Source organism: Eurosta solidaginis, chromosome 1 (genome assembly GCF_040869045.1).
Source record: "Eurosta solidaginis isolate ZX-2024a chromosome 1, ASM4086904v1, whole genome shotgun sequence".
Classification (NCBI taxonomy): Eukaryota; Metazoa; Arthropoda; class Insecta; order Diptera; family Tephritidae; genus Eurosta; species Eurosta solidaginis.
The window spans coordinates 6,781,084-6,795,885 of NC_090319.1; the positions used below are offsets into that span (position 1 = coordinate 6,781,084).

Here is a 14,802-nt window from a genome sequence, read left to right on the forward strand (position 1 = left end):
CATACATATCATACTTGTAAACCTGTACTATGAAGCGAGGTTTTTCAAAGCAAAACAAGGTGGCCCAACCCGCAGCCAATACCTTGTAGCCCCCAGTGCTCGCCCCCAATGAATACATACAAGGTGTAACAGGCGCATAGCGACCTCCCTCTGAAATAACACACAGTTAAATAAATAATATAATTATAATAAAAAAACTATTCGCCCGTCGAATCACCAAAGCTTAGACAATTAGTCACCTGCTTATTTTAAATAGTTTTTATTTATTTATTTTTGTCAGATTGTTATAATTTATAATATATATTTTTTCTTTCATAATAATAATTATGTTCATAAGAATAATAATACCGTGGATACATGAGAATTAAGTTAAATACATTCGTTTTGCATTTACCGTTTTCAGTTAAACGTAGTTTTTAACCGTTGACAAATTTATCAAATTAATACCATTTACATAAAAGTATTCAAAGTATAAAATATTGAAACACTTGGGGAATTCACGTGACCCTGCTTATCAGCTTATCTGTTTACGTGTTTATATTTTTACAGGTTACAGAAAAAAATGCACTTGAGACCTATTATTTTGTAAGCGGATAAGTTGACAACAAGCAAACAGAAGTAGATACACTAATTGTAATTTAAAAAAAAATGTTCCATTAAACACTTCTACTGACTAACTGTTGTTATACATCTCAACAGAATATACTCATTTTACGGCATTTTCCCTCTTGTCAAAACTTAGGCTTCAATAGAATGTTGCTGACGTAACTCCGCTACTTCTCCATAAAAAGAGGTGTGAATTTAAGCAATTCATGACTTTCCTTCTTCTTCTTCTTTTTGTAGCAATGTTTTGTAACATCCAATAGGTCCGTTGACTCACAAAATGTCAATGATGTTCATTAACTGAATTCATAGGACAAGGAAGTTTCAAATAGGGTTGAACGAAAGAGACCTGGGAGAGGCGTTGGTTACACATTTCAATTCAAATTTGCATAAGTTATAGCGTTTTCCAATATGAAGCTCCAACTTCATTCGATATTTCTAAGTCAGATTCTGGAGCTTCCATTAGCGATTTTCATTTGATACCTATATTGTACAAATAGGCTTTGGGCCTAAACTGATCCAATTTTCATATTTTGGAAATTGGTTATGTCATCGTCTGCAAATGAGCAGACACTCCCTATGTATATGAGCATGGTGGAATGACCAGGCGAAGTAAATAAAAAAGACAGAAGATGTACGCTATCTGAAACGGTAGGGATGTATTTTCAATGGTGAGAAGAGCGTAACATTTTTACCCCCTTTGAAGAAATAGGAGCAGAAAAATAAATACCTTGATACGAAAGTCATTACAGAAACTGTTTTTTGCAGCATATCAGTGTCACCTAACGCCAATACAAAAGGGGATACAGAGGACTAGTGCGAGCTTATATTTCTTTTGGCGTCTAATAAAATTAAAAAACCTAAACTGTGATGAGCAGTAAAATTCAATAATGCGTCTAAAGTAAACTTACCTCAACTTCAACTGTAGTTGAAGCTTTCATAGAAAAACCGGACATAAAAGGGAGAGGTGTTATCCATTATTTAGATGAACTAGAGTAACGTTGCGCACTTATATGGGTTTCGAGTTTGATGAAAAATTTACAATTTAAAAAAGTCACACTTGGAAGTGATCGTAATACTTTTAACTTGTTTCCATCCCTAAAAATCCATTGTTATTTCCATCTGATGTATTGATGTGTCGTTGAGTCGGAAGTAAATAAAACATATGCCCTTCTTATATATCATACAAACTTGAATTCATGATATATTACTAATGTTACCAAGTTATTATTTACTAAAATATGTCAGGGCGGCAGTGGGTTTAGAACCAGAAGATGCTCCGACCGAGCTGGATTCATATATTCTAAATTAGAATCCATAACTCTAACAGTCCTCTTATCTTAGTGGTCTGACTTTTAGTGCAAAACAACAACAGTGAGTTACAATTTTTTCTAACTATATTTAGAAATCCATTTTTGGTGAAGTTTTTACATAAATAAGGTGTAATAAGACAGTTTTGATGTTCTTGATGCAAGAATGATAAAAACATTTCTCGAAAGTCTTCAGTAGCGCTGCATAGGCGAACATCCTTGTTGGATATGACGTGAATACAAATAGTTTGTTTTAACAAAGACCTGTTGCACTTTATACATAATGGAAACATCGAAAATATGCACGTAATACTTTAGCACGCCCTTACTTATGGAAGCCAACACCAAAGATACCTAAATGATAAATCTCTGTAATTAAATCCAGTAAAGATCTATCGATATTCACCTACTAGTTTCTGTGAAAAAAAGTAATAAAACTATAAAATTTTTCTCCTAAAAAATGCAAAAAAACAACACTTTTTCGGGGACAACATTGGTGAAAAATTTTCAGATAGCCGAATGACAGAACAAAGAAGAATTTAGAGCGAGACAATTGACGGCTTACTTCACCTGGTTATTCCACCATGGTATATGAGATATTTAAGTGGCATGAAAAATGCCCCTTTCTGGTGCCCTGAAAATAAATGTAAACAATTTCAGGAATTTTGGCCCAGTAGTTTAATCGTAAGTGTTGCGAACATACTGATTCTTTCACTCACAAGCTTACGAATTTGCAATATGAAGAACAAGTAAGACGTCACATTATACCGAAAACAAATGTACGTATAAGTTAACGAGGGTTCTAAAACACTTATGTGAATGTGCTGATGCCGCACTTCCTTAAACACGCGTACAACCAGCACATTAAATGGATCTACGACATATGTAGGTAGTAACAGAATTGACTACGCAATGAATTAATTAATTTAGGAGGCTAAGGCCCGGTTTCCCATGCGAATTTAAACTCCATTTAAAGTTGGCATTTTGTTCGATAACATAAAGACAGGGCTAAACTCCAGTTTAGTTTAGAGTTGAAAGTCGCACTGAAAAACCGAGCATAAGTTTTTGCTTTGGCATAATTTTGCATTCATTATTTTCTTGGATTCTTGTGCTCAACCGGCGCCCAAGCAGGGACAAGGAAGTATAAGTTCGGGTGAAACCGAACATCACATACCCAGCTGCACATTTGAAATGCTATTGTTGTTTGTTTTGTGTGCTTAATAGTGTTACAAGGCTACGCAATAATGCATATACATATATGGTTCTATTCTGAACTAATTTTTCTGCGAGTTATGGCTCCCGAAACATAGAAAATTGCTTAGTCATAAAAGGGACGGTGCTACAACCATTTTTTTAAATTTGAAGTTTTCCCTATTTATTGTTATAAATCCACTTCGAAAATGAAATACCATTGATATAAAGCTTTTTTTGCAAAGATATAGCTTATTCTATACGTCCACGACCATTTTAAAAATCTTTTATATAAAAGTGGGCGTGGTCCTTACCCGATTTCGTTAATTTTTCTTCAAATCATTCCTTATAGTAAAGGTAACCTCTCTGCCGAATTTTGTTACGATAGGTTTAACGATGTTTGATTTATGATTAATAATATTTTTAAAATTGATTTTATCACAAGTGGGCGGTGCCACGCCCATTTAACAAAATTTTTTCAAATTTTTATCAAGAGTCTCAATATCAGTCCACACGTAAAATTTCAACATTCTAGGTGTATTATTTACTAAATAATTAGGTTTTTTGTTTTCCAAAATGTTATATATAAAAATTGGGCGTCGTTATCATCCTATTTAGCTCATTTTCAATACCAATCTATTCTGGGTCCAGATAAGCTCGTGTACCAAATTTGGTGGAGATATCTCAAAATTTACTCAAGTTATCGTGTTAACGGGCAGACGGACGGACGGACGGATGGACATGGCTCAATCGAATTTTTTTTCGATACTGATGATTTTGATATATGGAAGTCTATATCTATCTCGATTCTTTTATACCTGTACAACCAACCGTTGTACACAGCGTATTATAACTTTGATTGGATAAGTACAGCTGGGTATAAAAACGAAGAATTAAAAACTTCCAAAAAAAAGAAGCTAACAAAAGGTAGTAAGAAAGGTGCGATTTTTCTATTTTGTGAAAAGGAAAACAACAAAGCGTCCATACAATTATTTAAAAGGATATTGTATCTGGGTTTAGTTGAAATTCTACATTTGCATGTTTTTTTTTTTTTACTATTTATTTCTGTTATTTTGTTAAGTTTCATGGTTGTTTTTTTACTTTTTGCATGGCGATTTGTTTAAATTTTTGCTTTTTTATTACGGTTAGGCACAAAGTATGATTTCCATTATTTATTTTTTTTTAATTCTGTTGCTCCAATATTTCTATTGACCACTTTTCGCATATCTTTACACTTTGCTATACCTTTTATTTGCTTGTTTTCTTAATTATGCGATTTTTAATCTTAATAAATTGAGTTTATGTTCTGTTCTGTTTATTCTTGTTTTGTCTATGTACAATCGCGTCATTTTGCTTACTTGCAATTGGAAAAATACTATTTATACATGTCCTAATTTCTTTAAGATTCTATTGTTACAAACATACATATATACATGTATATGAATTGCATGTAATAGTTTATGCTTTATTATGTACTAATTATTTTATTACATTATTTATTTTTTTGTGTACTTCGATTTACTAAATTATTTAATCACTAAACGCTATTATGGTTATTGTTGTAATAGCAAAAACACTCCACTTGTGCCAACATATACTATGTGACTTGGAATCATGAAAGGGACCTATTGTGCGAAAATACCATTGTTCACTTTTCTGAAATTTAACGCTCTTTCCAATAGAACAAACCGCGATTTTCTATATTTCTTAGTTTTGTCACAAATCGCATTTAAAGCCAAATCGGACCACATATGTATATGATTTTTTGAAATATTTCGATCCATGCGCCACCTATCGGATTTTTTTCTTATTATTGCATTGTCATCGGGTTCTGAACTATATTCCAAGTTTCAAGCTTGTAGCTTATCGGGAGGTAGGTAGGTAGGTTGAACTGGCCGGTCCATGAGGACCTCACATAGACTGATTGAGTCCGTAGTGTTACCAGTTTGTTTGTTTAGCTTATCGGGAAGTTACTTAAATTTTAATTTCAAAATTCGTTCACAGAGGCCGGCCGCTACACAGAGTCAAGCTGAACAAAAAATTTAAACGCGTTTTTCTCGAAAACTTGTTTTCGCACAATAGGGTCGTTTCTTGATTACAGGTCACATATGTATATGAAAACTTTCGGTGCTTAGGCCCGATTGTAGTGGGAACTGCATGTCTTTACTGCTGGTGTTGTTATATTATTTTTTTTTTATTTTATATTTTTAATTGTATTTTTGTGTTGGGTTTGCAAATTCTTCACTACAAAAGTTAAATGTACTTTGTGGATCATTTTTGGTGGAAATGTATGTGTGCTGTACAAAAAAAATTTAAACTTGAATCTCAAAATTTGTTTAGAAAGCCCCTGCCCTGATGCAGATTTTTTTTGGCCTCCGTCAGCTTCAAAAACCATGAATTTTCAATTAGATAGCTCGTTCTACAACAAAATTTTAACATAGGGCGTTTCTTAAAGATACATGTTTTTTAATTATAACATTAAATATATAATAAACGATTATATAGGACCCTCTTTGCACAAAATTGCGCAACGGCAGTCTTGATAAGATAGTCCACTCAGAAGTCGAAGCCGTGTTTTTAAGCCTCACATCATTATTGGGAGTTTAGTTTGTATTTGCAAAAATTCAAAACCTTGCAATATTGAGAAGATCCAGTGTTTTTGAGGAGACTGATTCATTAAGAAGAATAAATTTTGTATTTAAGAAACTAAAAAAGTTAAATTGTAGTCGTGGTATGCCATCTTTTAGAATTGTATAAGTTTGTTTTTTTCTTTTTTAAGCACAACAGCTATAGTTCCGACAGATCTTCGGAAAAACTAAAAAATTTTAAAATTATAGAGCCACACCAAAAAAAAAAGTTGACGGATCTGGTAATACGACACATGTGTTCCCATGAATTTTAATGAATTAAATCTGAATTCGCTATCAGAATCGGCCTAACGAGTGGCAGTTTTGCCACAACCTCTAAAAAGTTTAAAAAACGAAATAAGACATCTTCGTAACAAGTTAATAAATGGGATCTTGGTATCTCCTTAGAAAGGACTATTAAAAAGTCATATCAGTTTTTAGGTTTCTATTTTTTATGACGGCTGCCGTGGTGTGGTGGTAGCGTGCTTCGCCTACCACACCGAAGATCGTGGGTTCACGCCCCGCGCACAGCAACATCATTAAGAAACAAGTTTTTTCAATTTGCACATAAAGTTTATCTACGCGGGTTCGCCCCTCGGCAGTGATTTGGCAAGCAGTGCGAGTGTATTTCTGCCATGAATGCTGAATAAAAACTCATCTGCCTTGCAGATGCCGTTTGGAGTTCTAGCAAAAATGAAAAGGAGTAGGAAAAATTAAAAGCAGCACGGCTCAAATTGGAAGAGAAGCTGGACCTAAAATTCCTTCGGATGTTATCGCTCCTTACATTTATTTTAATTTTATTTTCTGTAGGCTTCTACACTCTTTGAACTAAAAATAAGTCAAAATAATAAAGTACCTAAATAAAAAATGCATTTGAACATAAAAAAGAACGGAAAACGATTTGAAAATCTTCATCATGGATTGTGATGCGTACTCGCGTTGTTGAAAATGCTGAGTTATACAACTGAAAACTTATTTTGTTTGGGATAAAGAACTAAATTTTGCATGCTGAATTGCCAAAATATCATTTCTTCTTTCTTGCATAGAATGATAAAGAACAAAAATAAAATTAAAAGAAACTCAGTTGTAAGGTTTGTAATAATTAAAAATATATATGTATATTATATAAATAATTAGAGCGTTTTAAAGTATTACTTCTAATTTATTTATTTTTTTTTAATGTAGTTTACTATTTTTCAAATAACTTTCGTTAACTTTATATATAATTAATAATTAGGTATAAAATGCTAATTATAATTAAGTTTAATGCAGTTAGAATGACATAGTCTTACAAAAAATTGGCCAGTTTCTCTGATAAACGTGTGCTTTGTTTGTTTGTATGTATTTGTTCACATGTTTAAAGTATGTATGTATGTACTAATAACAATAATTAAGTTAATAAAAGCACATAAGCGAAATAAAATACAAGTTGGTAGGCATTTGTAATGCATGTCAAAAGAGTTTGACCCTAAAATGTTAAACATACCAAAAATAAAGTTTCTTTCTTTCAAACAAATTTATGCAAATTAACCCATATTTAAATTTTGAACGTGTCGCGTAATAATATAAGTATACGTAATTTACAATTCGTATGAATTATAATTATTTTTTAACTATCCATTCTTTTTTTTTTTTTGAAATTACAAACAAAACTATGAAATTCTTTGTAATCAAACTTTTCAGGCAACCCACCCGAACAAATCCACTGTTTTCGTTTTTAAGTACGTCGGATACGTTTGGCTTTTGATAATTAACAAACCCAGTCTTTGTGAACGGCTTTCTTTCTCCGAGACGCCCAACTTTTCTATCTTCGACATTTTCGAAAGTGTTGACTTTGAGTGGTATGGGGCGAGAACGCGTAAATATGGTGCGAACAAATTTTGAATTATTAACAGATTTAATCCTACTTCATCTTCATTTCATTGTGGTAAGCAGCAGAGGAATAAATCGTTAGCTTAATTCACAAAAGCCCAACCAACAGATTTTTCGAAACTGCGTCGAAAATGGGTGGTGTGCGTCCGACGCCCTCATTAAAAAGCAATTTTTTTTCAGTTGGTAGCAAATGATGTATTAAACTCAATAACATGAATTACCTATATGTTTAATGGTGGGTTCAGACAGACTGCCGCCCCCAAATATGCAAAATAATTTTGCAAAAATGTTACAAAATGCCTCTAAGATGAAATTTATATTCAAACTAACATGTTCCACTGCCTCTAACTTCTAAAGGCTCAATTTCGAAAATATTTATATGGCTTTCCATATCCTTGTTTGACGCTTAATAAAACGTTTAAATATATATAATTAATATGTATAGATATAATATGTATGTATGTACCTATGTAAATTAGACTAGGTCGAAAAAAGTTGGGAAAACCAGCCATATATTTGAACCTTATGGGGCTCGGAAAAATAAAATTGTTTTTATTTTTGCAAATATAGCTGAAATTTTTTGCTTATTGTAACTTGGTTATGCCAATAATGTGTTATAGTTTTAATAGTGATAAGCACTATATTTTCTCTTAATGTCATTTTGAGCTCTGAAGTCTTTTCATATAGGTTAGTCTGCTAAACCGGTTAAACCAGTCAAGTATGCTAAATTAAGAAAAGACATTAGAAGGAATTGGAGAGCTTTAAAAAAAAAGAATAATAATAACGAGTAAATTCTAAAAATCGAATATTAGATTATGGAGTTCAAAAAAAAAAAAAAACAAAACAAAAAATTCGGCGGCATATGCAAGTATAAAAAAAATTCCGGGACCCAGTCTATATAGTGTGAATGCGTGTATGGATTTGTGTATGAAACGCAACTATGGAAGTGTGTTATATGTCTAGGTACATATTGTTCCTCTGTTCATGTTGCCTTGAGTGCGTATTAATTATTATGTATTACAAATTTGTTTGCCGATCCTAGTTACATACGCTATATTTTGTATTTGTTTATATTTATTATTATCTTATTAAATAAAGATGTTTATCTCTAATTTCATCACTTTCTCGCACACTTATATTAGTTTTCCTTTGTTGATCAGTTTCCTTTAGCAGCTTCTTTAGCTGCCATAATTAACGGTGTTAGGCTAGCCAATGGACGTGCTAATTTCAGAAAAGAATGCTGCAAGAAGAGATTTTTATTTACATTTTATTATTATCTGTGTATTAACATATACACCTGCGAGTAAAAAAATTGCAGCACAATTATTTTAAAAATTGTATCGGTTTTTTTATTTTAACTATTAAATTTTTGTCGTATAACGATATATGTATGTATCGTATCGAAAAACGCCCACAAACTGTCCTGCTGGGCTGATTTGTTACCCGAGAGAAAATATTTATAAAATTGTACATAAAAAAAATTAAACTACGCCAACTCATGTTTAACTAAAAACAATGTAAACAAATTATTTTCTAATTTAAAAATTTAAATGTATATAATTTATTTGCTGATAATCGTATAATGTATTCAAGGGGTTTTCATAGTAAGTACTTGAAATCGCTATCTTTAAACAAATTCAAATGACTAACCCACAAAATTTATTTCTATGCATATTTTTGAAAGACAATTCCAAAACCTGTTCTAGCAAGAACTCTCCACTTTCTGTCAACATAATTAAGTTCTTTGTCAAAATTGTATTCCTTATTAATTATTAGCTTAACATTTAAATATATATAAAATTCTCGTGTCACAGTGTTTGTGGTTGAACTCCTTCGAAACGGCTCGACCAATTCTCATGAAATTTTTTTAGCAAATAGAGTAGAATGAGGATCGGCTTTTATCTATTTTTCATACCGCAACCCTTAATTTTTTTTTCTGTAAATAAATTTTGTTTTCTTTTTTATGAAACAGCATTGAAAAGTGCCCACAACCCTCTGGGACTGGGACTGGGAATAAGGGATGGAGAAGAATAAAACGAAGTAGAGAGAAGAAAAACTAAGGAAGGAGAAAGAGAGAGACGAAGATAGAGAAATAGGGATAAAGGATTAAAGGATGAAGAAAAGGGGGAGAGAGGGAAAGGGATAATAGGAGGACATTTCTTAAAAGTTATGCAGATACATCAAAGTTAGGAGAACAATGTCTGTCGGCTTTGCCAATATGTATAATAACAAGTAAGGAAGGCTAAGTTCGGGTGTAACCGAACATTACATACTCAGTTGAGAGCTATGGAGACAAAATAAGGAAAATCACCATGTAGGAAAATGAACCTAGGGTAACCCTGGAATGTGGTTGTATGACATGTGTATCAAATGGAAGGTATTAAAGAGTATTTTAAGAGAGAGTAGGCCATAGTTCTATGGATGGACGCCATTTAGGGATCTCGCCATAAAGGTGGACCAGGGCTGACTCTAGAATGTGTTTGTACGATATGGGTATCAAATGAAAGGTGAGAATGAGTATTTAAAAGGGAATGGGCTTTAGTTCTATAGGTGAACGCCTTTTCGAGAAATCCCCATAAAGGTGGACCAGGGGTGACTCTAGAATATGTTTGTACGATATGGGTATCAAATGAAAGCTGTTAATGAGTATTTTGAAAAGGAGTGATCCTTAGTTCCCTAGGTGGACGCCGTTTCGAGATATCGCCATAAAGGTGGACCAGGGGTGTCTCTAGTTGTACGATATGGGAATCAAATGAAAGGTGTTACTGAGCGTTTTAAGAGGGAGTGGGCATTAGGTCTATAGGTGGACGCCTTTTCGAAATGTCGCCATTAGGGTGGGCCAGGGGTGACTCTAGAATGTGTTTGTACGATATGGGTATCAAACGAAAGGTGTTACTGAGCATTTTAAGAGGGAGTGGGCATTAGGTCCATAGGTGGACGCCTTTTGAGATATCGCCATTAGGGTGGGCCAGGGGTGACTCTGGAATGTGTTTGTACGATATGGGTATCAAATGAAAGGTGGTAATGAGTATTTTAAAAGGGAGTAATCCTTAGTTCTATAGGTGGACGCCTTTTCGAGATATCGCCATAAAGGTGGACCAAGGGTGACTCTAGAATGTTTGTACGATATGGGTATAAAACGAAAGGTGTTACTGAGCATTTTAAGAGGGAGTGGGCACTAGGTCTATAGGTGGACGCCTTTTCGAGATATCGCCATTAGGGTGGGCCAGGGGTGACTCTAGAATGTTTGTACGATATGGGTATCAAACGAAAGGTGTTACTGAGCATTTTAAGAGAAAGTGGGCATTAGGTCTATAGGTGGGCGCCTTTTCGAGATATCGCCATTAGGGTGGGCCAGGGTGACTCTAGAATGTGTTTGTACGATATGGGTATCAAATGAAAGGTGGTAATGAGTATTTTAAAAGGGAGTAATCCTCAGTTCTATAGGTGGACGCCTTTTCGAGATATCGCCATAAAGGTTGACCAAGGGTGACTCTAGAATGTTTGTACGATATGGGTATCAAACGAAAGGTGTTACTGAGCATTTTAAGAGGGAGTGGGCATTAGGTCTATAGGTGGACGCCTTTTCGAGATATCGCCATTAGGGTGGGCCAGGGGTAACTCTAGAACGTTTGTACGATATGGGTATCAAACGAAAGGTGTTACTGAGCATTTTAAGAGGGAGTGGGCATTAGGTCTATAGGTGGACGCCTTTTCGAGATATCGCCATTAGGGTGGGCCAGGGGTGACTCTAGAATGTTTGTACGATATGGGTATCAAAGGAAAGGTGTTACTGAGCATTTTAAGAGGGAGTGGACATTAGGTCTATAGGTGGACGCCTTTTCGAGATATCGCCATTAGGGTGGGCCAGGGTGACTCTAGAATGTGTTTGTACGATATGGGTATCAAATGAAAGGTGGTAATGAGTATTTTAAAAGGGAGTAATCCTCAGTTCTATAGGTGGACGCCTTTTCGAGATATCGCCATAAAGGTTGACCAAGGGTGACTCTAGAATGTTTGTACGATATGGGTATCAAACGAAAGGTGTTACTGAGCATTTTAAGAGGGAGTGGGCATTAGGTCTATAGGTGGACGCCTTTTCGAGATATCGCCATTAGGGTGGGCCAGGGGTGACTCTAGAATGTTTGTACGATATGGGTATCAAACGAAAGGTGTTACTGAGCATTTTAAGAGGGAGTGGGCATTAGGTCTATAGGTGCACGCCTTTTCGAGATATCGCCATTAGGGTGGGCCAGGGTTGACTCTAGAATGTGTTTGTACGATATGGATATCAAATTAAAGGTATTAATGAGGGTTTTAAAAGCGAGTGGCCCTTAGATGTATATGTGAAGGCGTTCTCGCGATATCGACCAAATGTGGATCAGGTGATCCAGAAAATCATCTGTCGGGTACTGCTAATTTATTTATATATTCAATAACACGAACAGTATTCCTGCCAAGATTCCAAGGGCTGTTGATTTCGCCTTGTAGAACTTTTTCATTTTCTTCTACTTAATATGGTAGGTGTCACACCCATTTTACAAAGTTTTTTCCAAAGTTATATTTTGCGTCAATAAACCAATCCAGTTACCATGTTTCATCCCTTTTTTCGTATTTGGTATAGAATTATGGCATTTTTTTAATTTTTCGTAATTTTCGATATCGATAAAGTGGGCGTGGTTATGGTCGGATTTCGGCCATTTTTTATACCAAGATAAAGTGAGTTCAGATAAGTACGTGGGCTAAGTTTAGTAAATATATATCGGTTTTTGCTCAAGTTATTGTGTTAACGGCCGAGCGGAAGGACAGACGGTGGACTGTGTATAAAAACTGGGCGTGGCTTCCACCGATGTCGCCCATTTTCACAGAGAACAGTTAACGTCATAGAATCTATGCTCCTACCAAATTTCAAAAGGATTGGTAAATTTTTGTTCGACTTATGGCATTAAAAGTATTCTAGACACACTAAATGAAAATGGGCGGAGCCACGCCCATTTTGAAATTTTCTTTTATTTTTGTATTTTGTTGCATCATATCATTACTGGAGTTGAATTTTGACTCAATTTACTTATATACAGTAAAGATATTAAATTTTTTGTTAAAATTTGAATTTAAAAAAAATTTTTTTTAAAAAGTGGGCGTGTTCTTCATCCAATTTTGCTAATTTTTATTTAGCACATATATAGTAATAGTAGTAACGTTCCTGCCAAATTTCATCATGATATCTTCAACGACTGCCAAATTACAGCTTGCAAAACTTTTAAATTACCTTCTTGTAAAAGTGGGCGGTGCCACGCCCATTGTCCAAAATCTTACTAATTTTCTATTCTGCGTCATAACGTCAACCCATCTACCAAGTTTCATCGCTTTAACCGCCTTTGGCAATGAATTATCGCATTTTTTCGGTTTTTCGAAATTTTCGATATCGAAAAAGTGGGCGTGGTTATAGTCCGATATCGTTCATTTTAAATAGCGATCTGAGATGAGTGCTCAGGAACCTACATACCAAATTTCATCAAGATACCTCAAAATTTACTCAAGTTATCGTGTTAACGGACGGACGGACGGACGGACATGGCTCAATCAAATTTTTTTTGGATCCTGATTATTTTGATATATGGAAGTCTATATCTATCTCGATTCCTTTATATATGTACAACCAACCGTTATCCAATCAAACTTAATATACTCTGTGAGCTCTGCTCAACTGAGTATAAAAATACACATGTCTGTGGTAATGAGCAATAATCGCCGAAGACCAAGTGTACATTTAACGAGATTATCTTCATTTTCGTATTATTATTAGGAGTTTATCGTTAATTATATAACTAGATTTCCCATATAAATGTTTCCCTTCGATATTTGGTAATCATACGCAAATTCTAGAGACGCGGATTTTTTTTATAAGAAAAGTTCCACCTCTAGAGGTAATCCCTAATTGGAAGCGCAAAATAAAAAAGTAACGTGAATATTTGACAGAAAATAATCTAGTTTCCATAGATGAAACATATGTAAACATGTATGTAGATTAAATATTGACGATTTATTGTAGATTAAGGCATATGTAAACGTTGTCTAAGTCCATGTAAAAGGAAGGACTTAGGCGATTATTGCTTATAAAAACAGATATATTTAGGTCAGATTAATTATCAAATTTGTTGATGCTACAGAAAGACATTGGTATTCCTATTGTTGTAGGGATAAATACACTACCCGAAGGCTTTCGGGGAGTGTTATCGATGTTGGTGATCCTTTGCCGGATATAAATCCGGTATGGTAGGTAGGTTGAACTGGCCGGTCCATGAGGACCTCACATAGACTGATTGAGTCCGTAGTGTTACCAGAACTTTGTTTTAACGACCAAACTGAAAAACCCTATCAAAAACCAGGACCTATGTTATAAAATAACTCCGTCCTCTTGGCAAATACTAGAAGCTTCCTAGGACTTAAGCCACTTGCTGCTTCTAGATCTGACAGCTGTATCACTCCTAATAGCTGGAGTATTAGCCTGGCAAGTGCAGGGCACGAGCACAGAACGTGCTCGATCGTTTCCTCCTACAACCCGCACTTCCTACATTTGCTATCACTGACCAAGCCTAGTTTAAAGGCATGTGACGCCAGAAGGCAGTGTCCAGTCAGAATAACCGTCATGAGTCTACAGTCCTCTCTTCTTAATGATAGGAGCAACTGTGTTAGTCTAAGGTTGTAAGACCTACACATAATCTTCGATACTTTACAGCCAAGCGCTTGAACCCACGCCTTTCCCGCTTGGTCGATCATGTGCACTTCTCGACTTCGCTTAATCTCGCCCAATCTAATTGGGACATCTACGGAGCAAGCTTCAAGGGATGCACCCTTTTTAGCTAGTTCGTCCGCTTTTTCATTCCCATCTATTCCCATATGCCCTGGGACCCAATATAGATGTATGCTTCTCCCTGTCCCGATTCTCTCCAGAGACTGCTTACACTCTAACACGCATTTACATGCTGTGCTATGCGAGATTATTGCCTTAATTGCTGCTTGACTGTCAATATAAAAGTTAACACGGTTGCAGCTTAAGCTATTCTCTTCCAGGGTTTCTACTGCTTTGGTTACGGCTAATATTTCCGCTTGGAAAACGCTACAGTAATCCGGCAGCCTGTAGGATCTGCTTATTTCCGGATCAGCGCAGTATACCGCAGACCCTACTCCTTCCACTA

General features: G+C 35.0%; 1 protein-coding gene across 3 annotated transcripts in view; it reads right to left on the minus strand.

Moving 5' to 3' along the window:
* Window positions 1-243: 243 nt before the first annotated feature.
* Window positions 244-14,802, minus strand: part of Pak (serine/threonine-protein kinase PAK 3-like protein) — a 77,325-nt gene continuing 62,766 nt past the window's right edge. For all 3 annotated transcript variants that reach the window (XM_067778417.1, XM_067778400.1, XM_067778409.1), the window contains one exon: window positions 244-8,843. In XM_067778417.1, the coding sequence (XP_067634518.1) occupies window positions 8,760-8,843 (84 nt within the window). In that variant the 3' untranslated portion in view covers window positions 244-8,759. The remainder of the gene's footprint in view (window positions 8,844-14,802) is intronic.